Source organism: Chiloscyllium plagiosum, unplaced genomic scaffold (assembly GCF_037043375.1).
Source record: "Chiloscyllium plagiosum isolate Xiang-an unplaced genomic scaffold, Cpla_swu_hap1 HiC_scaffold_3, whole genome shotgun sequence".
Classification (NCBI taxonomy): domain Eukaryota; kingdom Metazoa; phylum Chordata; class Chondrichthyes; order Orectolobiformes; family Hemiscylliidae; genus Chiloscyllium; species Chiloscyllium plagiosum.
In genome coordinates, this window is record NW_028270141.1 from 147,360,140 (window position 1) to 147,386,694 (window position 26,555).

General features: G+C 43.4%; 1 protein-coding gene and 1 long non-coding RNA gene across 2 annotated transcripts in view; one reads left to right on the forward strand and one right to left on the reverse strand.

Annotated features, from left to right (window-relative positions):
* Positions 1 to 18,157, reverse strand: part of acbd3 (acyl-Coenzyme A binding domain containing 3) — a 48,765-nt gene extending 30,608 nt beyond the window's left edge. The window contains exons 1-2 of the mRNA XM_043687283.2: positions 17,789 to 18,157; positions 4,885 to 5,026 (exon numbers count right to left, since the gene is read on the reverse strand). Of these exons, the coding sequence (XP_043543218.2) occupies positions 4,885 to 5,026; positions 17,789 to 18,122 (476 nt within the window). The 5' untranslated portion in view covers positions 18,123 to 18,157. The remainder of the gene's footprint in view (positions 1 to 4,884; positions 5,027 to 17,788) is intronic.
* Positions 18,158 to 18,633: 476 nt separating this feature from the next.
* On the forward strand, positions 18,634 to 26,249 carry LOC148151777 (uncharacterized). Its single transcript, XR_015754782.1, has 3 exons — positions 18,634 to 18,765; positions 21,819 to 22,012; positions 25,733 to 26,249. It is a non-coding gene; the product is annotated as an uncharacterized LOC148151777 (long non-coding RNA).
* Positions 26,250 to 26,555: the final 306 nt, after the last annotated feature.

Consider the following 26,555-nt stretch of genomic DNA (forward strand, 5'->3'; position numbering starts at 1 on the left):
AAACAACACATTCTGTGCCCACACATCCCAGACTCAGATTTTGAGTATGAACACAAAGGAAGCTAAACACAAGTCATTCTGCTAGAATGTGACAACTGCTGCCCTTTGCAACCTCGCACTCTAAAAAACTGCACTGTAGAAGATCACTGTAGTAAGTTTGCGTTATCCAAACCACGTCCACAATTCATCAGTTGCATTATAGCCAATTTGTGTGAATGAAACATGCATTATACCATAACGACCTATAAAGCAAACACTTCAGCTGTTCTTCATTCGTAGCCACGTCAATATACCCAGAGTGTGTTGGAATTAGAATATATGCAAATTCACTGAAGCAGTCAGTACCCAAGTGCAGCAAGATCTGGAAAACATCCAGGCCTGGGCTGAACAATGGCAAATAACATTCTTGCCATACAAATGCCAGGTATTGACTGAATACAGCAAGGGAGAACTCATTTATCAGCCCTTAACATTTAATGGTATCAATGCTGCCCCCATTATCAACATCCTGAGGATTAGCACTGACCAGAAACTGAACTGAACCAGTCACATTGACATGGTGGGTACGAGAGCAGGACAAAAGCTCTGACAAGGAACACACTTCTTAACTCCTCAAAGTCTGACCACCATCCGAGTCAAGAATATGATGGAATATGCTCCACTTGCTTGGATGAATGCAGCTCTAACAGCACAAGCTTGCCACTAGCTGTGACAGAGCCCACTGGAATGACATCCCACACAACACCTTCTAGGTTCACTCCCTCCAGCATGCAGAAAGATGTACTGCAGTAACTCACCAAGGCTTCTTGGGCTGCACCTTCCAAATCCACAGTCAGCACCACCCAATATAAAGGAAAATGATGCATGAGAACATCACTTTCAAGCTCCCCCTTCAAGCCACGCATCACCCGGATTTGGAATTAGATTCACTGACTCAAAATCACGGAACACTCTTCCTAACAGCACTATGGGTGCACCTGCTTGTCGAGGACTGCAGTGCTTCAAGGAGGCAGCTCACTACCACCTTCTTGAGAACAATTAGATAAAGGAACTAAATGCAGGCCTAGCCAGTGAGGGCCTTTAATGAATTTAAAAATTATCACAAACAAACATCATTTTGTTTTCCTTACACAAAATGTCTTTTAATATGCTTATACATTTACTTATTGTTAATGGTTTGGTCACTTCTGTTAGCAGTCTGTTTGTTTCTGAATCGCTCCATGAGACCAAAAAAAGGCAGAACCAAAATTCAACTTATTCAAATCTGAAGGTCTACCTACCACTGAATCCTAGCTGAAAGTGCTGGAAGAGCTCAGCAAGCAGGTCTGGCAGCATCTGTAGAGAGAAATCAGAGTTGATATTTCGGGTTGAGGTGTTATGAGGAAGGGTCGCTCAACCAGAAACATTGGCTCTGATTTCTCTCCACAGAAGCTACCACACCTGCTGACCTTTTCCAGCAATTTGAGTTTGATTTACAGCATCTGCAGTTCTTTCAGTTTTTACTGAAACTTAGCTGTTTGGCAGTGTTAGTCAGGCTTCTATCTTTGGGATTTTATGGTCTCATTTATTGATAAGTGAACTTAAAACAAATCAAGATAATGGAGATTATTATTTTCTCTACAGTACTGTGGGTTGTCATTCGGATACATCGAGTACTGGGTTCTAAAAGGGTTGCAACAAGGTAGCAGAAAGAGAACAATGTATTCTCTGCAGATATTTTGATCTACTGAGATTCTCACAGCAAAACATCCTTTTAAAATATATTGGAACATTACAATTTCTATGAATCTCCTTTCCCTAATGGATACACAAATTCAGTTACAAACTGCTTGCTGAAACTCAGTTTAGTTGATAACAGAAGTGATAACGTACACAAAACTGAATTGCAAAAAGGATATTTAACCAAAAATGACTCCAAACTAAAAGAAAGACAAGGATGAGGGCATTGGAACCCAGATTCAAACAGATTGAAGACAAACCTGTTTGTTGAGAGCTTCTTCACAAGTGGTGACGAGTACGGATTGAGTAGGGACAAAATAAGCCCTGGATTCGTATTAGAAATAAAATGGGATAAGCTGACGATTGGTGCTGAGGGAATAAGGTCTAACAAAATGAATAAACCAATTTAATTTCAGCAGCTTTCATCTTTATTTATCTTGTGAATATAGAGAACTGAACCAACACTCAGTACAGTGGCAAGAGTTGGAATCTGAGGTTAAAGAGCTTCTGAAATGCACTATTTGGCAGAGGTACACAAGGCTGTGCACTGTATCTGACCAACTGCTGTGAAAAAGTCCAACTTTCAAGCTACACAACAGAAACATGTCAGTCACAGGATATAAATAGTTTTCAACTAGAAAGCAATCAAATAGAAACAATGCTGTTCTTCAAATAGAATATTTTTGTCAACTTGAATGGGCAGTCAAATATTTGCTTTAACTGCTCATCTCTAACAAGAAGCACTTCCTCAGCATGCAACTGACGTGTTACCCAGGATGGTGTAAAGGTCTAGAGTTGGACTTGAAAACCAACCACCTTCTAACATAGATTCAAAATAATAGCACTGGGGTTAGGAATTGGATAGAAGGCTGTACAGAAAGGCACAAACAAAAGCTTTTCTTGTTTTCGAAGAGAAAAATACACAGAAGATTTTACATTAAACAGCAGAAAGTGCAGTTACTGTCAGCTTGCAGCTGAGAAGACAGAGCCAATGAAAGGTCGTAAGTCTGAAAGATGAATTATTTTGTCTCCCCACGGACATAGACCACCTTGCTGTGCATTTGCAGTATTATTTGCCAAGAGTTTGTTCCTACACAGCAGAGGGAGACAAGTTGGTGGATGGGTTCATCAGTGTTGGCGGGAACTCAGCTTGTGTGATGTGCCTGCCCCAAAAAGGTTAAACTAAGCTTTGATGACAGAAATCTCAGAAGCCTAATGTATGCCATTCAATCTATAGCAAGTGCTATGGAACCAGGTCTGGAATTCAATTATCAACAACTTGCATTTATGTAGCACCTTTACCATAGTAAAATGCCCAAGCAGTTCACAGGAGAACAATCAAAGCCACAGAAGGAAATTGTGGAACATAGAAAAAGCTGGAATCAAAAAGGCATAATTAAGAGTTTCTTAAAAGAGGCTGTTCTATATGTGCAAGCGCATGTGGTGTGACTGTGTATGTTGGGGGGCACGTGTGCACACACATGTTTGCGCTGTGGTGGGGGGCGTTGTTCGTCTGTGAGGAGGTTCCAGAGCATACGACCAATTCAACAGAAGCCTCACCACTAATGGTGGTGCCATGGCAACATGGACTGGGCAAGGGATCAGAATTCAGAGAGTTGAGAAATGAGAATATCAAATACACAGCATCTCAAAGGAGGAGGAAAATGTCAGGTTAAACTTTCTGGTTGGAACCTCACATCACAACGCTAGCTCTCAGAAGAAGCCCAAATGGACATTGTCTACATGGACTTTAGGAATCCATTTGATAAGCTACTTCATGGCAGGCCAGTACAAAAGGTAGCGTCTCATGGGATCCAGGGTGAACTGGTTAAATAGATACAAAACCGGTTTAGAAGACAGAGTAGCAGTGGAAGGGCGCTTTTCAGAATGGATATCAGTAACTAGTGGTGATCCACGGGGATCAGTGCTGGGATCTTCGTTGTTTGATATATACGTAAAATGGTTTGGAGGAAAACGAATAGCAAATTTGCAGATGACACCAAAACTGGCAAAGTAACAAACAGTGAGGAGGATTATCAAGGATACAGTGGGATATGGATAGATTGCAGATTTGGGCACAAAAATGGCAGATGGAATTTAATTCAGACAAATGCAATGTGGAGCACTTTGGATAATCAAATTCAGGTGCAAATTATATAATAAATAGCAGAACCCTTAGTGGCATGCTTACACTTGCCCTGGCTGGTGGTAGTTACTCAAGTCCTTCACCTGCTCCACAAGTAGCAAATGCTTCCCGTTGTATCAGGAATCTGGGTGTACAGGTCCCTGAAAGTGACAACACAGGTGGATAAGATGATCAAGAAGGCACACAGTACGTTTGCCTTCATTGGTGGGGGCACTGAATATAAAAGTTGATAAGTTATGTTACAGCTACATAAAACCTTAGTTAGGTCACATTTGGAATATTGCACGTAGTTCTGGTCACCACATTACCAGAATATGGATGGTTTGGAGAGGGTTAAGTGAAGGTTTACCAGGATGTTGCCTGATCTGGAGGGTTTAGGTTGGAGGAGAGGATGGATAAACTCAGATTGTTTTCACTGGAAAGATGGAAGCTGAGGAGTGACCCGATAGAGGTCTACAAAATTATGACAGGCATTGAGAGGATAGATGGTTAGAGGCTTTTTCCTAGTGTGGAAAGGTCAACCACAAGAGGGCACAGGTTCAAGGTGAGAGAGGGCAAGTTTTGGGGAGAAGTGGGGTGAAACGTTTTCACACAGACGGTTGTGGGTACCTGGAGTGCACGTCAATGGAGGTTGTGCATGTTAGCAATGTTTAAGGCATATCTTGATAGATACATTAAACAGGAGGCACACAGAGGGATAGAAACTGCATATAGGCAACAAGTTGCGGATCTACATAAGAATTAGGAATCAATGCAGGCTTGGTGGACTGAAGGACCTGTTCTTGTATTGTAAACGTCCTATAGCATAGTTCATTATAGATTCAGCATTTGCTGTTTCACAACCCATCAGTGTTCTAGGTTTATTGTATTTATATGAATTTACAATTCAACTAATGTCACATAGCCATTAAGTAGAAGAAATTAAATCAGAGTATTTTGTTTAAGATAGACCAAGTTGTCTAGTTGAATGCTACAATTGGGAACATTGTTATTTCAGACTTCTTTCAGGTCATAATTACCTTCTGTCATTGCCAAGAACGTCAAAGAAGCCAACTTCTGGGCAAGAATCAGGGCTGTAAGGACCAACTGTGATCTGTTTATGTAAGGCGACAAATTTCAATTTCTCTTCATACGTCGGGTGGAAAGCTTTACCGTCTTTCTCTGTAAATGGAATGATAGAAAGAAATTACTAACAAAAATCAATGGATTTGCCCACTGTTTCATTTTATTTACATTCCGGTCTTCATGGATTACCATAGTTCATAGTAGTGAAAGCAACATTTTGGTTGGAAGCTCAACTGTCAAGTACTGCTTACACTTGGTGGCACTTACTCAAGTTCTTCACCTGTTCCACAAGTAGCAAATGCTTCCCATTGTGCTTCCCATTTACTAATTGGAGGTTAGACACATCCCCACAATAATGGAAATGACAGAAATTGTAAGGTTTGACCAATTCCTTTTACTTCTGCTAGATGCCAAGAACACTTCATGCAGTCCTCTATATACAGCCCTCTTTGACTGTATCCCCTAAAGAGCAAGAAACAGTGGGCAAAGCACTGAACCCAAGCTCAGTTAGTGTCATACGTGCGCAGGTGGAGATAAATGACTAACTCCCAAATTTTGCTTTTGCACATACAGTCAAAGAAATCTTGCCTGCAATCCCAATCACCCCAATACTCACATATTGGAAGATAGAATATGCAAAAACAATTGATTTGTGGGTCACATTGTGGCTATTGAGGGAGTGCAGCGTAGATTCACGAGGTCAATTCCCAGAATGGCAGGGCTATCTTACACTGAAAGATTGGAGCGACTGGGCTTGTGTACACTTGAGTTTAGAAGGCGGAGAGGGGATTTGATTGAGACGTAGAAGATTATTAAAAGGATTAGATTAGATTAGATTACTTACAGTGTGGAAACAGGCCCTTCGGCCCAACAAGTCCACACCGCCCCGCCGAAGCACAACCCACCCTTACATGTACCCCTTACCTAAGGCTACGGGCAATTTAGCATGGCCAATTCACCTGACCTGCACATCTTTCGACTGTGGGAGGAAACCAGAGCACCCGGAGGAAACCCACGCAGACACGGGGAGAATGTGCAAACTCCACAGTCAGTCGCCTGAGGCGGGAATTGAACCCGGGTCTCTGGCGCTGTGAGGCAGCAGTGCTAACCACTGTGCCACCGTGCCGCCCACGTCCAGATTGGACACTCTGGAGGCAGGAAGCATGTTTCCACAGATGGGTGTGTCCTGAACTAGAGGACACAGTTTAAAAATAAGGGGTAGGCCACTTAGAACAGAGTTGAGGAGAAACTTCTTCACCCAGAGAGTGGTGGGTGTATGGAATGCTCTGCCCCAGAAGGCTGTGGAGGCCAAGTCTCTGGATACTTTCAAGAAAGAGTTGGATAGAGCTCTTAAGGATAGTGGAATCAAGGGTTATGGGGATAAGGCAGGAACAGGATACTGATTGAGGATGATCAGCCATGATCATAATTAATGGTGGTGCTGGCTCGAAGGGCAGAATGGCCTACTCCTACACCTACTGTCTATTGTCATTATGAGAAGAGCTCAAATTCTAAATTCACCTGAATTATCTTTATGTATGAGTGAAAACAAAGGCTTGAAGGTGGGTCTGGATAATGTTACAGCCTTATTTTTATTTTAATATCATTTTCTACTGTTCTCTTTCAGGAGGTTTAAGGGAAAACATATACGAAGAATGGGAGAAACAATGCAACAAGTGAGAGGGAATAGTTTCAAAAGTACAACCAGATTTTACAAGAATGACATTAGGAACTCTCCTCAACATAGAGGGTGGTGATAATTTGAAATTATAATTTCTCCAGCAACTTCTCCAACAGGAATCAGTTAGCGTTACAATGAACCATTATGTTGATAGGTCTCCATCCAGAACATTGTTATTAATATGTATTTGAACATTAATACCAATACAGTAACTAAGATTAGTTTTTGAAATAATTTTCCATCTAGATATTGTGATTGAACAGTCTCTAAACCAACTGGTTACGGATTCACATGTCACTCCAGAGACATGAGACAGTCTAGGTTGACATGTCAATGCTGGACTGATACTGGAGCTGTCTTTTAGACACCAAGCAGACTTTAACCTCTTGTCAGATGGACAAAGAATATCTATAGTATTGATTCAAAATAAAGAGGAGTGTTTTCCATGGTCGCGTGGCCAACAGTAACTCTGCAACCAGCAATAAACCATGCCGAGATATCACCATTTCTTGCAGCTTGCCAGAGCTTGATGTAAATTGGCTACACTTCCTATACATCATCACAAAGCATTTTATGATCCTCCAAAGCTTCGACTGATGCTAAATATAAGCTTTTTCTTTCTTACTAGTCCAGTAACAAAACCACTACATCACCAAACCTCAATGTTCAATGTTAGTTCACCTCAACGTAACACAGCATGTTTTGTCACTGCTCAGTATTCTCAGAACGTCAGTTTCTTGGAAACCTGACAATGCACATAATCCAGAGCACACTGAGCCAGAGATCCATTTAAACTGTATTTCACCAACAGATCGAAAGCACCAAGTTTCACAATGTGGCTCTGCTTTCTAAAGGTCACTTGTCAATGAGAAGCCTCTGCTTAATCTTAAAACCCATGAGATTAACAACAGAATTGTCAGAAGAGCACCAAGCTGAACATTTATAAAGGTTAGATTTCAAATGGAGCACAATGTTCCAGAGGCAGTGACACTTTGAATGTACAAATTCATCTGTGGGAGGAAGGAAAAGGAAAAAATAAAATGAAATTATTTCAGTCTTTTTCTGACATTTGAAAGGAGTGTTGAGTGAAAATGCACAGGTCAGATGGAGTAAGGGATAATTTGATCAAGGTAGATAGCTTCATCCAGCCTCCACTTAAATTGATATTTTGTTCAAAATTATTAAGTTTAAAAATAAAGTATATAATTTAATCACTGTAGACAGTCCCATGGGATCAAAGATCACTTCCACTCCCAATCAATGGGCAATATTTAACTTGCAGAAACTTATCACTGAGGTGTGGAATTAATCCACAGAAAAGACGTGAAACTGCTCAACCCAAAAGCAAAAATCACTCCAATTTCAGTCTCTGAGCCTCAGCACGTAGAAACACTGGTGTGTGAACATTCAGAACCAAAGCTCCAGATCACTGTTGAAGAATCCTTCTCAAAATTACAACAAAAAAAAAAAAGAGGATTGGGTTGGTACAATGACACAGCCATCACTAAGACAGAGTCTGTTCTGGTCTCATTGGGAAGGGACACAGCTTACATTTTGATGTACAAAAAGGTGAAAAGGTGAAGACAAATTTCTGGAGTATCCAAATTTGAAGAGGATAGTCTGTGGATCGGCTCTTTTGTAAAAGACCTGGACAGAGGGTGGTCCTATTCCTTGCATGTCACACAGTGAAGATGATGTTTGCAGTGTCCAGCGTTAGGAAGAAACCACCCTATGACACAGGAAGGAGTACTTCACCCACTGGGAAGAGGTAGTTGAGAAAACTTTGAGTTGATATTGCTCAGTCAACCATTGGGAGTACAGCAATTCTGTTAGAACACAAAAGATTTCTTACAAAGCCAAGGCAGAATGAATAGCCCCTGTGTGTGCCACCATGATAAATGGACTGCAACTACAGAAATACAGGTTGACATATACAATTTCTAAAGTCATGAACTGTGGAATGATAGACAAACTGATACCGTTTGATCCATCAAACCTATGTCATTCAATCAGGCCCATTCTCTTTCTCTTTAAAATTGAGGGCTTTTGCAGGAGTAGGGTAGGGAGATGATACCACCACAAAGGAAAGGAGAACCAGCATTATCAGAAACATAAGGAGGGAGATATGGAGAGTTGACTAGTGGCCAACAGATGCACAAGCCACTATTTTTCTCTTCCTGCATATGAACACCACACCCAAAATACTGTTCTTGACCAAGAAAATCTAGGTAATGAACTATAACTCTACTCTAGGTAGAGTGTGGTTGTAAAGGAATCAGAGGGTCACTAAAGTCAATTATGACATTACCTTCACTTATCATGCTACTTTGGCAGGTATGACCAACAATAAGCATAAAACAAAAATCGCTGGAGAAACTCAGCAAGTACGGCAGCATCTGTGGAGAAAAAGCAGGGATAATGCTTTAGACCCGGTGACCTCTCTCCAGGACATTTTTATTTTATTATTTTGTTTTATAAGCAAGCATAAATTGCAGTCAATTTGCTGTAGACTGCTGTAGACAGACATAGGTCATGGGGGCCCTAATTTAGTAATAGAATAAGGTTCTTGTGTACTTGAGGCAGACTCCCTGCGAATATACTGGCAATACAATCAGTGTTGCTGCAAGTTTGGTGGGGTAGGGCTAGTTGAGCTAGGCAAATTAAGATGGGCCAAATAGCTCCCTCATCAGACTATCTTGGTAACACCACTGATAGTACCTTCCAGTATAAGTAACTTGGTATAGAAGGTGGTTCAAATCTTGGATTGCGCTACTTTATATTAGTTCCTATATTAGAGGATGAACTTTCAACTGTTACAAAACTGAATAAACACAAGCCAGAGACCTGGTGCGATTGACAGGATGCCTCTAGAGAAGCAACACCAAGGAATGAATGGCATTTTCTCCTGGCTATTACAGAAATGTATGGCAAAAGGTGACAACAGTACTGCAGAAACTAAAGAAGATAGAGAGAAAATCTAAATATTTTGCATAAAAGACTGCAATAAATTACATCTCAGAGCTTTCCAATTTAGTTTAATTTTCAAATTAGAAAACACAGCCAGCATACCAGAACAAGGAAAATTGTGAATTGAGCAGGTAATTTGGAGCTTTGCAGCAGGGCCATGGCAGGTCCAAAAGGTTTACAGATCCTACAGGATCGGATAACTAAGCATCAGCATTTTTCCACTTTGAAAAAGTCAAAGATAAAGTGCAAGTCAGTATCTGTGCATAGCCAACGACAGAAGGTACACAAGTGGTGTTAGGGTGGAGGGGAATAAAGCCACCATCGGTTTTGGGAGGGGTAGAGAAATTGGGGTGAAGGAGGGCCGAATTACTCAAACTTCACCCGAGATAAATAAACTGTTAGAGCAACATATCCATCCATACATCAGCTCGAGGAAACTCCTGTAGTGCCATTACTGCACTTTAATGTGTAGCTGCTTTACTGATTGCGTTGTCAAGTCAAAAATCCACGAAAACACACAAATTGGATATCCTATGGCACCTAAACTTGTCATTCACAATCCTGAACCTGTCACCTTTCTAGGAGTAGAGAAATGACCTAACTGTATCTTTGAGTGATCTGTGCAGAGCTGAAGAGCTCTACTTCAACTACATCACTTTGGGTTTGGGTGCTTTACAGAAGAGTCTTGAAGATGGAAGAATATTGATGAAAAAGTGACATTTTCTTCAAAATATTTATCATTGGAAACTAACTTTGAGGTTTTGAAGCATCTGTGGATGCTAGGTCATAATTGCGACAGAGTCAGCTATTTCCAAATCTCACCTCTGGCTCATTTGTTTTATATCTTTATGGAATGTGTTCATCAGTGGCTAGGCTACCAATCCTTCTGCTAAAGGAAACAGCTTTGACCCAACGACTCTAGTGATGATTCTTTACGCAAAGGTTTAATTAGTTACTTAAATTAATATTTCCTCATGACTGGTTTACTGACCAAACTGATGTTTGTTATCTCTAAACACTTCTTCTAAAATCTTCTTTTAACTTTGTGTAAGGAGAGCAGTCAGAGCTTCTCCAGTCACCCCCCCCCCCCCCCCCCCCCAATAGTGGAGGACTATTACATTTAGGCAGTAACAAGGAAGAATCAATTTAGGATAAAGACTAAATTTTTTACAAGGGAATTTTGGAGACAAAAGTGGATGAGTTAAGCAGCACCAAGGTGAACACTTGGGGGGGAAAAATAAAATGCTGTAGAGTGCAAGATCACGGAAATAAGATCATTTTAATTTGCAGCCAGCAATGGAACTTTACAATGGATTCAATAGCCTTATCAAGTTTTCCCCAATGCAATCCTAAATAATTTCCAGAGGGAATACCCTAAATGAAAGACTGAGTGTGTTTGAACTGAAGCTAGGCAGTGGGTTAGTCTATTTCACACTTTAAAATAGTGAGATTTTAGCTAGAAAGCTCTTTGAAGAGTACTGTAAAAATGCATGATTCTCTCTTACAGAATAAAAAAACTGTTTTGTTGGTTATTTTACAAATTCATCCAACCTTTCACTTGCCTTTCTTTTAATTTATTTGAAGACCTAATCCTATTTTAAACACATTGACGCTGTAAAGGGATATAGACTGGTAAAATGCATGGGCATGGGGAAATTTGAAGTTATTCAGTTTTGATGGAAAACTATTCCAAATGGAGAGCGCCAGGGAAATGTGGGCTTGATTTGCTTTTATACCAATCACAACCATGCACAGCTGCAAGCAATTAGAAAAGAGAATGGTATGTTAGACTTTGTTATGGATGTAGTGGCATATGAGTAAGATGATTTTTTGTTGTTGTACAGGCCCTGAGTGAGTGCACACTTGAACTTGCCTGGGAGAGAGTTCAATGAAAGTTCACTAGACTGATTCCAGGAATGAAATAATTATTCAATGACGAGGCATTGATTAGATGAAATTCCTTAAAGTTTAGAAGAACGAATAGTGAACTTTTCAAGGGTCTTGACACAGTCGATGTTGGGGGACGTGTCCCTGGATGGAAATCTAGAGCACAGTATCAGAATAAGGGGTCAGCAATTTAGTCGTGATGAGACACTTCTTTATTCAGAAGGATGAAGAAACTTTGAAATTCTCTTGCCAAAAGACGGAAGCTTAGTCACCGAGTATATTGATAGAAAAGCTAATTAGCCTCTGTTAAGGAAATTGAGTGATATGGGACAACGCAGAAAGATGAAACTGGAATAAATCTGCCACAATATGACTGAGTGCAGATGAGGCTGGAAGGGCTGAATGGTCTACTCCGAGTGTTGTTATACTGACTATTAATTAGAAAATTATATTACCAGTCTCAGTGCCCGGGATGTGGCAATACCGAAAACAAAAAAGCTATGCATGCCAGCGATGCCTTGCACTGGAGCACACACTGACTATCATATCACCTCTATGATAAATACACTGTCAAGTCAAAAAGCTCACTGAGACATACAAACAAGTCATACCTGGATGGGGCCGGTTAAGGTGAGCAAGAGGATACCAAAATCCGTTATTCCTTCATTGTGACAACAGGCACATTAGAAACTGCTGGTCCTGACAATTTGATTTCTAGCCTTGACGGAGAGCCTCAGAAACGTTGCAGGCAATCCCATTCAGGATGTTTAAGGCAGCTTCTGTTTTAAACCACTCCAGACTCTATCCAGCAGACCTTCAAAACATTCCTATTGTCCTAGTTAACAGCTACTCAGCCATGCACCAGCAGACAAACAGAACTAAATTGGTCCTACATTGCAACAACAAAATCACCCTTTATTTAGGAGATGAACCGAACATAATAGCACAAGACACTACGCAAGTGTCAGAAAACTAAGTTTGACGCTGAACTACTTAAAACAGATATTAGGGCAGATAGAACACAGAACATTACAGCACAGTATAGGCCCTTCGGCCCTCGATGTTGCGCTGACCTGTGAAACCAATCTGAAGCCCACCTAACCTACACTATTCCATTCTCATCCATATGTTTATCCAATGGCCATTTAAATGCCCTTAAAGTTGGCGAGTCTACTACTGTTGCAGGCAGGGCATTCCACACTCTCACTACATAAAGCAAAGAACCTACTGCTGACAACTGTCCTATATCAATCATCTCTCAATTTAAAGCTATGTCCCTGGTGCTAGCCATCTGAGGAAAAAGGCTCTCACTGTCCACTCTATCTAATCCTCTGATCATCGTCTAGATCTCTATTAAGTCACCTCTTAACCTTCTTCTCCAACGAAAAACTGCCTCAAATCCCTCAGCCGTTCCTCATAAGACCTTCCCTCCATACTAGGCAACATCCTGGTAAATCTCTTCTGCACCCTTTCCAATACTTCCACATCCTTCCCATAATGCGGTGACCAGAACTGCACACAATGTTCCAACTACGGCTGCACTAGAATTTTGTACTGCTGCAACATGACCTCATGGCTCTGAAACTCAATCCCTATACTAGTAAAAGCTAACACACTGCATGCCTTCTTAACAACCCTAGCAACCTGGGTGGCAACTTTCAGGGATCTCTGCACGTGTACACTACCAAGAACCTTACCATTAGCCCTGCACTCTGTATTCCTGTTACTCCTTCCAAAGTGAATCACCTCACATTTTTCTGCAATTAATTCCATTTGCCACCTCTCAGCGCAGCTCTCCAGCTTATCCACGTCCCTCTCTAACCTACAACATCCTTCATCACTATCCACAACTCCACCAATTTGCATCATCTGCAAGTTTACCAACACATCCTTCTACACCCTCATCCAGGTCATAGAACATTACAGCGCAGTACAGGCCCTTCAGCCCTCGATGTTGCGCCGCTCTGTCATACTAATCTGAAGCCCATCCCACCTACACTATTCCATGTACGTCCATATGCCTGTCCAATGATGACTTAAACTTGGTGAATCTACTACCGTTGCAGGCAAAGCATTCCATGCCCTTACTACTCTCCGAGTAAAGAAACCACCTCTGACATCTGCCTTATATCTATGTCCGCTCACCTTAAAGTTGTGTCCCCTCGTGTTTGCCGTCCCCATTCTTGGAAAAAAGGGTGGATAGGGAGAGCCTATCTAACCCTCTGATTATCTTGTATATCTCTATTAAAATGACAAACAGCAGTGGCCCCAAACAGATCCTTGCGGTACACCACTTGTAAGTGAACTCCAGGATAAACATTTCCCTTCAACCACCACCCTGGCAAATTTCTGATTCCAAACCCCTAAAATCACCCTCAAGCCCATGCCCTATATTTTCTACAATAGCCTACCAAGGGAAACCTCATCAAACACCACATCAATCTTTTACCCTCATGCACCTGCTTGGACACCTTCTCAAAGAACTTAACATAATTGCTAGACCTACCGTTGACAAAACAGTGTTAACTATACCTAATCAACTTATTCCTTTTTAAATGATTATAAATCCTCTTATTATCCTTTCCAACACTTTACCACAACAGAAGTAAGGGTCACTGGTCTATTCTGAAACATTCACAAGAGTCTTTATGTTGCCAGTTGATGTTTTGGATTTTCTAGCATCACCACAGGCCAAGGTACTGGTGTTATATGAGGCTCACGTTAGGTGATCTTCCATCAGTCTGGTATCAGACTGATCATGGTATTGGTGGACTGATGCCCCCATTTTTATTTCATTTGTTTGGTGGGGGTTGGCCAGTTAGAGTCTCTACCCAGAGCTGGTTAACGGCAGTTTGTTCACTTCTCACTGAAGACTTGTAATACTTACAGCGTCAGTGAGAATGTGAGTCTGGATGTCTTTTGGGCGAATGTTTGGAATCTTTCTATGCCGAGGTATTTCATGAGGCTGTTATTCAGGCCCAGCCACTTTCCTCCTGTGCCCATCATAAAGCAAAAGCACTTGGGTTCACAGCCTCCCGTCAATTCTGTTATCTTGGCGTGAAGGCATTTATATTTCTCGCTTTTTCCACTCCAGGTCATTTCCAGTGCTTTACTGTCATTTTTGTACCGCACTGTGACATCAACTACCACGTTCTTTTGTCTTTCTTGAATAGGAGATTGGGTTTCCACAGTGAGCTGTCTTTTGCGAATAACCCTGGGCTCAAAGTATGACGTCCAGCCGTACTTACTGACATGCTTCGCAGCTGGTCTGCAACCTTATTATGGCGTTATATCCAAGTGTTTTTGACAAATGGGCAGCATCCCGAGATGTGAGAGATGGTCTCGACTGCCGACCCACACCTTCGGTAAGTTTTGTCTCTATTCGGTCTTTGAGAGGGTGGCTCTTGTCGGGTAGAGATTACACTGCAAGAGCAAGCTGTTTATAAGCCGTGATGATTTCTGTTGGATTGCTGGTTTCAGCCAAGAGTTTGAGATCTTATTGTCTCTGAAACACTGAATGCCTGCCCCTTGACATTCAAGCTTTCGCCACTTTTCAAATTCCCACTCTCTCCATCCTGTATACCTGTTGGGCAGTTTCTGCCACCCGGCATCCGCCTCCTGGAGTGCTGGCATGATGGCCTGGATGTGAGTCGGCGGGTCCCAATTACCAGGGTGGTCTCTACTGCCCTTCTTGGACAAGGGGACTACATTTGCTATCCTCCAGTCTTCTGGCACTACTCCTGTCGACAAGGACGACATAAAGATTGAAGCTAAAGGCTCAGCAATCTCCTCCCTGGCTTCCCAGAGAATCTGAGGATAAATCCCACCCAGCCCAGCTAGAAGAAAAATTTTAGAATTCAGGGCTTTGGAAACTAAAGAGACACCCACCAACAGTTGAGCAATGAAAATGGGGTTCTCAAGAGGCGGGGTACAAAGATCTTGAGGGTCATGGAGCTGCAGGAGATTATGGAGATAGGAAAACCTTGGAGGATTTGAAAACAAGGATGATATTAAGGATCATTAGAAACAAGAGAAGCCAGAGACCAGTACAATGCGTACCACACTCAGTGATAAAATGCAAGCTTGCATTGTAATTGTACAGCTAAGCAAAGAAAACATTTGTAAGTGTATACCAAACAGCTCCTAGCACCATTGAAAAACCACGAAGTAATCTTTTAGAAAGCAGGAAGCTGCTGTGTTTAAACACAATCAGGATGTTTCAGCAACAGAATAGAAAAGACAAATATTACTCAATGCATTTCACTGTTGAAGGTGCTAACTCATGTTGAGAAGACGGGTCTCACAGGTACCAACCTTCATGTCTGCAACAGTAGCTGAAATGGACTAGGTGGAAGGGCGAGGAAGCAGGAGGAATGGTGACTAAGCCCAACTTGCTTAGTTCCGATGGTTCCTTTACAGCCCACGAGATAGTGAACAGAAAATGAACCACGTGGTTTTATTAAGGCTATGACTTGTTATAAAACTATGCACATGAACCTTCCTCCATAAATTGCAAACAGTGAGGCATGTGTTTGAAGAGATCAGAGACCATCTGCCTGCTTTACAACATTCATTACACGATGATTCGTACTGTACTGCAGGAAAGCCCTTGAGAAGTCCGGTGTTTGTGCAAGGCGCTTTGAACTTCCATTGCTCAGCTAAGATCCAAATACATCCAGGACAATTCCACATCACCTGAGTACTGCCAACTGCATTGGTGGCTTGTTTGGAACAGCACTTGGATTGTCTGGAGGGGTAAGGTGAATGCAAGTCAAAGTGTATACCAACTTTACAATGGAAACTACTAACAGTTCAGGGGAGTGAAGACAAGGTTACATGTACCTTCATGCAAACAAGTCACACTAATTATACAGACTCAAACTCAAGAATGGTCACTTTTAAACCCTCTATGACAATTCCCTGATCCATCAAGAATCAAGGCATTCAAGTTGGGTTGGAAAAGAACTGTATAATCCAAACAGAATCTCTCTAGGACAGTTAATCAAGTTACAGACAACACATTGGTTGAAACATCCTCTCTAATCTCACTCAGTTCTAAATTTAGGGGCAACAAAACAGTTTTTATTTTTGCACAATACTTTTAGCGTTGAATTTACAACAGCTACAGGCTACTCAGCCCAGCTGCTTCTCTAGATAAGCAAAAACCCCACTTTCCTGGGTCTACCCTTTTGCTAGACCCCCCCCCCCCCCCCCCAAAAACAAACCAAGAATAGGAGTGCAGAGAACAGAGATCTGTAAAAGCAGAGGAGGGTATGGAATTGGGATGAGAGTCGGGTTGGGGGGTGGGGGGTGAGGGGGGGAGAAGCCATGGGGGATTTCAAACAGAAAGAAAGATTGTTTAAAATGTTTTAAATTATGAAGCACTTAAATATACACAAATTATTTTGCATATGACATAAGTGTTAAAATCTTACAAGTCGTGTTTACTTTTTCCATTATATGTACATTTAAAATTTGAAACTAAGAGCCACAACCTACAATTACACCAAGGAGATACCTTTGGCAACAATGGCACATTTGCACCATTGCAAAGTAACGTGACTAATTGGCAATGTAAATGGGGACTTTCAATACAATAAATTAAGCAATGGCCAAACTGTCATTTGCACCTTTAGTCAAATACACTTTAGCTTTCTAATCTCTCTTTCAAACAGCCCAACTTCCAGCAATACACCAGGGGAAATCAGCTCATAATTACAAAAAAGCATGTTAGATATAAATAGTGCCTTTAATATTTGCAAATGCACATTTTTGTGTAAGCTATACTTTACACAATTGAGACACTAAAACTAGGATGGCTCCCATAACAGGCAAATAGATTACAGGGAAATTTAATGGACAGACATAAAATTACAAGGCACTTGGGTAATAGGAGAAGCCATTTCCACTGGGTTGGTAACCAAAGGACAAGGATTTATGACCACTGATAAAATAACCAGAAGGGAGGTTTGCAGATTCATTAATATCACTCAGAATGGAGCTGGATAAATACCCGGGGGGGGGGGGGGGGGGGGGGGAGAGAATTACAGGGCTATGGGGAAATACTAATGGAGTGGGACTAACAGGAAACTGAAGAGGCACAGGCTGTACGGCTTGTTTTGATACTGCACCTTCCCGCAATAAATATATGTTTACCATTAATAAGACAGGAGACATAGCAATCCGACAAGAGGAGAGAAGGAAAGACTAGAAATTGCTGGAAAACTTGAGCAGGTCCAGCAGCATCTATGGGAAGAAATCAGAGTGCAGTGTGGCCCTTCTTCAGAAATGGGAATGCGTTTGCTGAGAGAGCGGGCTTGTACCTTTAAAGAATTTGAGAGCCAGGCAGTAGAGCTCAGTCAGATGGAAGCCCCATCGTTTCTCCATCTCCTCGGCCTGTGTCTGTCCACCCTGCTCTCCCACTGATACATCGCCAAGACCCAGGCCAGCCCCAGGGCCGCACTCGGCCGCCGCTGCTCTGGGCTGAGGGTGTGAGGCCGAGGCCGAGGCCTCCCACTGCCCTCCGCGCTCCTGCTCCACATCGTCCGAGTCCGGGCTCAGCGTAAGGCCGTCGATGGAGACTTCCAGCCGGGCGGCGGAGCCACTGATCGATCCGGAGTTGCCCTGGGCCGCCGCCGCCGCCATCATCTCCAGCATCGCTGTCGCCACTAGCACCGCGGCCGCTCCTCCTCCTCCTCCCTCCAACCCCCACCCCGGACCTCCCTCCCGACACAGCCGCCACGTCACCAGCCCAATGCGTCACATCCGACTCCCTCACCGGAAACAAACACCGCAAACGCCAGCCCTCGCTGGTTCCGGATAAAAACACGCCCACCGTCCGGCCGCGCCCACTGCCTCGCCCCGCCCCCTTACCCATCCTGACGGAACAATAGCCGTGCCCCCGGCCGCGAGGCCATTGCCGCACTTAACCCCGCCCACTTTCCTTGGCCCGACCCACTTCCCTCAGCACGCCCCCGCACCTCAAACCCGGCCACGTGCCGAGCACTGAGCCCCGCCCACTTTGTGACCCCACGTTCACTCAAAACTGCACCGCCCACTTCGCCCAACGACCCGCCCTCTTCCGCGCGGTTGGCTCTCCACAACGGGGCCCGCCCTTCAGCCCAGTGCCCCGCCCTCTAGGCGGGACACGCCACGCATCGGACAGGAGGACGCGCACCTCTCGCTCCGCCCCCCCGCCGGGGACACCCGGATGGAGTCGTTGCTAGGAGACGGACAGGCGAGGCCTCGCCAGTTTCAGAGGCCTGGCGCCTCACACTGAACGGGTCTCGTTGTGAGCTGAGTGAGTGCAGTTCCAGACACATATTTACCACAAAGAAACACGGCCGAGGGAGGGAGGGATACATTGTGAAACTTGAAAGGGTTCAGAAAAGATTGACGAGGATGTTGCCAGGGTTGGAGGATCTGAGCTACAGGGAGAGAGGCTGAACAGGCTGGGGGCTGCTTTCCCCCTGGGCTCCTCAATGGTCAGAGAGAGATTGAGGAATAAATATCTAAGGAGGCCGCAGACAACTGTAAGAATAATGGGGTTGTAAATAATAGGAGTCTTGGACGGAGAGACATTTGTTTAGTGTGTTTTCACGCAGTGTGTTGATGGCTGTATGAGAGGATGGGCATAACTTGACCTCCTCCTGGGAAATTAGGCAGGGCATGTGGCAAAAGTGTTATTGGGGGGAAGCACTTTTGGGACCAGTGACCAGAAATCCATTAGATTTAAAACAGCTATGGAAAAGGATAGATCTGGTCCGCAAGTTAAAAATTCTAAACTGGGGCAAGACCAGTTTCGATGGTCTTAAACAGAAACTTTCAAAAGTTGGTTGGGGGAAGGCCGTTTGAAGGCAAAGGGATGTCTGGTAAGTGGGAGGCTTTAAAAAATTAGTTAAGGAGTGTTTAGGGCCAGCATGTTCCTGTTAGAGTGAAGGGTAAGGCTGGCAGGAGTAGGGAACCCTGGACGACGACGACTTATTGAGGCCCGAGTCAAGAAAAAGGAGGAGACATATGACATGCATTGACAGCTGGGATCAAATGAATTTCTTGAGTATAGAAAGTGTTACAGTACACTTAGAGATGTCAGGAGGGCTAAAAGGAGACACAAGATGGCTGTGGTAGATAAGGGCTAAAGAATATCTAGGGAGAGAGTAGGGCCTTCTAAAGTTCAACAAAGTTGTCTATGTGCAGAGCCATAACAGATGGGTGAGATCCTATATGAATAATTCTCGTCAGTATTTACCATCGAGAACGGTATAGATGTTAGGGAAGTTGAGGAAATAAATAGTGAGATCTTGAAGAGAATCCATAATATAGAAGTATGGGTGGCACGGTGGCACAGTGGTTAGCACTGCTGCCTCACAGCGTCAGAGACCTGGGTGCAATTCCCGCTTCAGGCAACTGTGTGGCGTTTGCACAATCTCCCCACGTCTGTGTGGGTTTCCTCCGGGTGCTCTGGTTTCCTCCCACAGTCCAAAAATGTGCAGGTCAGGTGAATTCGTAGTGTTAGGTGAAGGGGTAAATGTAGGGGAATGGGTCTGGGTGGGTTGCTCTTCGGAGGGTCGGTGTGGACTTGTTGGGCCAAAGGGCCTGTTTCCACACTGTAAGTAGTCTAAAAAAAAGTAGTGCTGGACATCTTAAATGCCTGCGACCTGATGAAGTATACCCCAGGACTTTGTGGGAGGCTAGGGAGGAGGGGAGGCGATGACCTAGTGATATTATCACTGGACTGTTAATCCAGAGACCCAGGTAACATTCCGAGGACCCGGCTTTGAATCACACACCATGGTAGTTGGTGGAATTTGAATTCAATGAATATCTGGAATTAAGAATCGAATAACTACCATAAATCCATTGCCAACTGACAAAAAAATCCATCTGGTTCACTAATGCCCTTCAGGGAAGGAAGTCTGCTGTCTCTACCTGGTCTGGCGTACATGTAACTCCAGACCCACAACAAAGTGGTTGACAATTGCCCTCTGGGCAATTAGGGATGGGCAATAAATGCTGCCTAGCCACCGACACCCTCATCCTGTTAAAGAATAAAAAGAAATTGTATCATCAACAGCCAATGGCGAAGTGCCCAAAGTTTGGAGGCTAATATTGTGTCATCATTTAAGAAAGGTTGTAGGGAAATGACTGGGAACTACAGACCAGTGAGCCTAACATCTGTGGTGGATAAGTTGTTAGAAGGGATTCTGGGAGACAGGATCTACAGGCAGTTGGAGAGGTGAGGACTCATTTTGGATAGTTGCACGGCTATGTGCATGGGAAATCATGTCTCATGAACTTGATTGAGTTTTTTGAGAGGGTGACTAAAAATGTTGATGAGGGCAGTGTGGTAGACGTTATCCACATGGAATTTAGCAAGGCCTTTGACAAGGGACTGCATGATAGGTTTTTGAGTAACGTTAAATCTCACGTGATCCGGGGAGAGCTAGTCAATTGGATGCAAAATTGGCTTGATAGTAGAAGGTTTATTCCAAATGGAAAGCCTGTGACCAACAGTGTGCCATGGGGGTCAGTCCTGGGTCCTCTGTTATTCATCATTTATATAAATGGTTTGATGTGAATATGAGAGGTATGGTTAGTAATTTTACAGATGACACCAAGATAATGGACAATGAAGAAGATTATCTGAGAATACAGTAGATCTTGCTCAACTGGGCCAGTGGGCTGAGGAATGGCAAATAGAGTTTAATTTAGAAAAAATGCAAGGTGTTGCATTTTGAAGGTCAAACCAGGGCAGGACTTACACAGTCAAGGGTAGGGCCCGAAATTCCTGAAGAAGGGCTCATGCCCGAAACGTCGATTCTCCTGCTCCTTGGATGCTGCCTGACCTGCTGCGCTTTTCCAGCAACACATTTTCAGCCCGAAAGAGTACTATAGAACAAAGAGATCCAGGAATACAGGTTCTTAGCTCCTTGAAAATGGAGTCACAGGTAGATAGGGTAGTGAAGAAGGCATTTGGCATGCTTGCTTTCATTAGTCAGAGCATTGAGGATAAGAGTTGGGAGGTCTTGTAGCAGTTGTACAAGACATTGATAGGGCCGTATTTGGAGTAATGCATGCAGTTCTGGTCACCCTATTAGAGAAAGGATATTATTAAACCAAAAAGAGTGCAGAAAAGATTTACTAGGATGCTATCAGAATTGAAAGGTTTGAGTTACAGGAAGAGGCTGGATAGGCTGGGACTTTGTTCCCCTGGAGTGTAGTGAAAACTAATTGTCCCCAATTCCTTTTACTAATAAAAGGGCTTTCCTTTTGTTTAAGTTGCCAGTATCTTTTCATGTTCCCTCTTTGCTTTACATTTGCTTTTTGATGACTCTTTTTAATCTCTATATTCAGCCAGGATCTCAATTATACAGTAGTCCTCTCCGTACCCGCGGGGAATACGTTCCATGACCTACCACGGAAACCCAAAACCGTGGATAGGAGCGAAGCCATTCACTTCAATTGGAAACGTGCCTTCCTGGCAGCGTCCTGGTCCCTGGTTCCGGAAGGCTCTCTATAATATGGTCAGCTCACGGTAAACTCCACAGGTAACTGAAACCGCAGAAAACAATTTCGCGGATACAGGGTTTGCCCTGTGTTTTCAACCGGACATTTCTCCTTTATCATAACTTCTTTTGTAATCAGGATTTGTTTGCCCTATCTTTCACTCTTCATGGAATTTACCTTCTCTGTACTTTCTTTGAAGGTAGAATATTGTTCAGTTACCGTTTTTCCTGTCTGCCTTTGATTCCTGTGTATCTGGGTCAACTTCATTCTCACACCTTTGAAGTCAGTTTTGCCCCATTATTCTCACCCTGGATTGTTCTTTGTATTTTTCCACTGTCATCCCTAACCTTTTATAACGATCACTGTCCCCTAAAATTTCTCACTCTGGCATTTGATCTTGCCCCATCTAATTTCTAAGAATTAGGTCTAGCTATGGCTCCTTCCTTGTTGAACTGAAAATGCTCGGCTTTAGAAATTCTCTTGAACACAATCTAAAAAAGGGGAAGCACAGTTAGCCAGTTGGAAATCTTTAGAAAGTTAGATTTGCACTTAAGTGAGCCTCCAGTGAGGCAGCCCAGTCTTGTCTGTCAAATATATGCTCAGAAATAGTTGAATAAGGGCTTATGAGCTCCTACAGGAAGCTACACCAAGTGGACCATAGCTTTAAAACAAAAGGCTCTGGAGGGACCTCAGACCTCTTGGCACATGTGTGTGTGGTGATGGTCACCTTCAAATCAGTTTTTATTTCTTATTTGGTGAAGAGATGTGGGTGTTGCTGACCAGGACAGCATTTATTGTCTACTCCTAAGTGCCTGTGAGGAGGCTTGGTCTTTTCATGTGACTTTAACAATATGAGATGACTGGACAACTGCCTCCATTTGCAGTTGGGTGAAAGTGTTGTGGAATTGGTAACACAGCCCAGTATAGGGTGGGGCAATTTCAGGACCTTTACCAGGAAACTTCAATGTCAGTTCTCCACAGGTGACAGAGGAAACAGTCTCTGACCATAACCCCATTGACTGATAGAAATATGTTTCTGAATTACAAATATATGATATATATTGATTAGGCATTTAATTGGACCTAAATTTCAACACCTCAGACACTGTCATCAACTCCTTCCAGTAGTTCACTGTCTTGATTACACATCAGGCCTGTGCCCGCTCTTTGAAAGAATTATCCATTTATTTACTTACACTCCCCTTTCCTGAGAGTGCTGCACAAAGATTTCCCAAAAGGTATTTGTCCCATTCCATTTTAAAGTTATTACTGAAGATGTTTCCACCACCTTTTCTGGCATTGAATTCCACTTTGTAAGAATTGTCTGAGTAAATATCACTCCCTTCAACTTCCCTCAGTTCTCATCCATGAGGCTACTACTCCCTCTTGAAAATAGACCAAAGATCAGAGAATAACTCACTTCCTGACTCCCTGAAGCCTGACCAACATCTATAAGTCAGGATGGCAATGGAATACTCCCCACTTGCCTGGATGAGTGTAACTCCAACAGCACTTAAGAAGCTTGACACCATTCAAGACAAAGCAATCCACTTGATTGGCACCACATCCACAAGCGTCAACTCCCTCCACACTCCGTTGCAGCAGTGTGTACTACTTACCAGTTGCACTGCAGAAATTCATCCAGGATCTGAGACAATATCTTCCAAACCCATGACCCCATCCATCTAGAAGGACAAGGGCAGCAGATACATGGGAACACCACTATCTGCAAGCTCCCTTCCAATGCACTCAGCATTCTGACTTGGAAATATATCACTGTTCCTTCAGTCTTGTGGGTCAAAATCCTGGAATTCGCTCCCTCATGGCATTGTGGAGCAACCCAGAGCACACTGACTGCAGCAGTTCAAGAAGGCAGCTCACCACCACTTTCTCAGTGGCAACCAGGGGATGAGCAATAAATGCTGGTCCAACCAGCAACACCCACATCCCATAAGTGAATAAAAAAGTGTTTAAAACATTACTAAATCCCCCTTTGATGTTGAATTCACTGGACTATGTGACAGTAGACCACCTGTAAATATTGACATTTCCTGGGGATCCAGCACATTCCTGGTAACTTGTAAAGACTGAGCCACTTCTGTATAACGTTAATACAAATCGAGAGACTATCTCTAAATGCTAATCCACCCCGGGGACATCCTAGGAATGCTAACCCACTGCCTGATACATACACACTTATTGTCAGAGACTCCTGCAAATGCTGAAACACCCTGTAAATACTGAGACTCCCGAACCCTCTTTAAATACTGATACACTAACAGAGAACGTGAGGACGGCAGATGCTGGAAATCAGAGCTGAAAAAGTATTGCTGGAAAAGCGCAGCAGGTCAGGCAGCATCCAAGGAACAGGAGAATCGACATTTCGGGCATAAGAAGGGCTTATGCCCGAAATGTCGATTCCCCTGTTCCTTGGATGCTGCCTGACCTGCTGCGTTTTTCCAGCAACACATTTTCAACACTACCTGAGAACCCCACGTAAATACAGCCACACTCGAGGGACTCCCCTGTAAATACTAACACACTCCCCAGGGACCACCCTAGGTAAATACTAACACACTCCAGAGATCCCCCTGTAAATACTGACACACCCCCTTGTAAGTACTGAGACACTCTCCAGGGACTGCCCACTATAAGTACTGACATACCCCCCAGGGATTCCCCTGTAAATACGGAGATATTTCAGGGACCTCTTGTAAACACTGAGTTGCCAGGGAGCTCATGGCTACTCAGAACTTGCTACATCATTATATTCTGTTATATTAATGAACAGAAAATGGCAGTGCAATATGTCAGATTACTGTTAATCCATTCCAATAGGTGAACATCTGTAAAAATAAATTTGTTGTCCAACCCAGTGTATATAAATCAATAGCTTTTAGAAACAGTAATTTATCTTCGAGATTGTTCAGCATGTTGCATATGTTTACAGACTTCATTATTCCTGACTATCCCTATAAGAAATATGTCTATGTATTCAAATAATTAATTTCTAACAAAAAGACAAATGGGGATATGAACAGTAGATGCAGAAAGGTTGTTTTCCCTTGTTGTAGTGCCTAGGTCCAGAGGGTGTAATTTCAGAATGAGGGGTCTCATGTTAAAGACAGAGGTAAGGAAGAATTTCTTCTTTCAGAAGGAAGTGAATTTGTGGAAATCTTTACTGCAGAGGGTCGTAGATGCTGGATCAAGCAGTATATTCAAGGCTGAGATAATTTTTAATCAGGAAGAGAATCGCTCTCCGGGTGGCCCAGAGGTGCTCTCTGAATCGCTCAGAGATTCAGAGAGCACCTCTGGGCCACCCGGACGAACCAACCCAATCACCCTGTAGCACAGCATTTCAACTCCCCCTCCCACTCCACCGAGGATATGCAGGTCATTGGACTCATCCACCGCCAAACCACAACAACGCGACGGTCGGAGGAGGAGCGTCTTATCTTCCGACTGGGAACCCTCCAACCACAGGGGATGAACTTGGACTTCACCAGTTTCTTCATCCCCCCTCCCCCCACCTTGTCTCAGCCGAATCCCTCCAGCCCGGCACCGTCTTCCTGACCTGCAGTCTTCTTCTTGACCTCTCCGCCTCCACCCTACTCCGACCTATCACCTTCACCTTGACCTCTTTCCACCTATCACATTTCCAACGCCCCTCCTCCCTACCTTTTATCTTCTCCTGCTGAACACTCTCTGCTCATTCCTGAAGAAGGGCATGTGCCCGAAACGTCGAATCTTCTGTTCCCTAGATGCTGCCTGACCTGCTGTGCTGTTCCAGCAATAAAGTTTCGGCTTTCTTCATGAACCAACTTGGAAAAGACAGGAGCTGGGAACAAGATTAAAAAAACAGACGTGGGGTCGGAGCAGCGGGGAATTGACCTCGAATGATAGTAACATGACAGTCTACCACAGAGGCAATGCTATATGGTTGGAGCTACTGCCTTTTTGAGGGATATGTTAAATAGAGGAGTGATCAGCTTGCTCAGGTGAACAGGTAGTGGATTCTGATTCTGTTGGACCACATCCATCACAGTTATCGTCAAAAACTGGAAGGTATTGGGTCATATTTGTGTAAAATGGAACTTGGTTGTAAAAAAAATTCCACATTAGCAATGTTCTATCCAAATCCTGTTTGTTGTGCATGCCTAGTTTATTACACTGCCCCACTCCCTTTAAGACTGCTGCACACTTTCTTGTGCATGCTTCATTTGTCCTCCTGCACATTAAGTTCTGAACTGCTGCGGGACTACACATCTTAGAGGCAAAAGTGAGGACTGCAGATGCTGGAAACCAGAGTCTAGATTAGAGTGGTGCTGGAAAAGCACAGCAAGTCAGATGGCATCCAAGGAGCAGGAAAATCGACGTTTCGGGCCCTTCATCAGCTGATGAAGGGCTTTTGCCTGAAACATTGATTTTCCTGCTCCTTGGATGCTGCGCTTTTCCAGCACCACTCTAATCTACATATCTTAGAGGTCAATGCTTGTGGTGCAAAATTAATTCACTTACAATGATCTTCCGTCGATCTTTAACACTGCAACAAAAGGGACTCCACAACACACCAGATCACTTCGG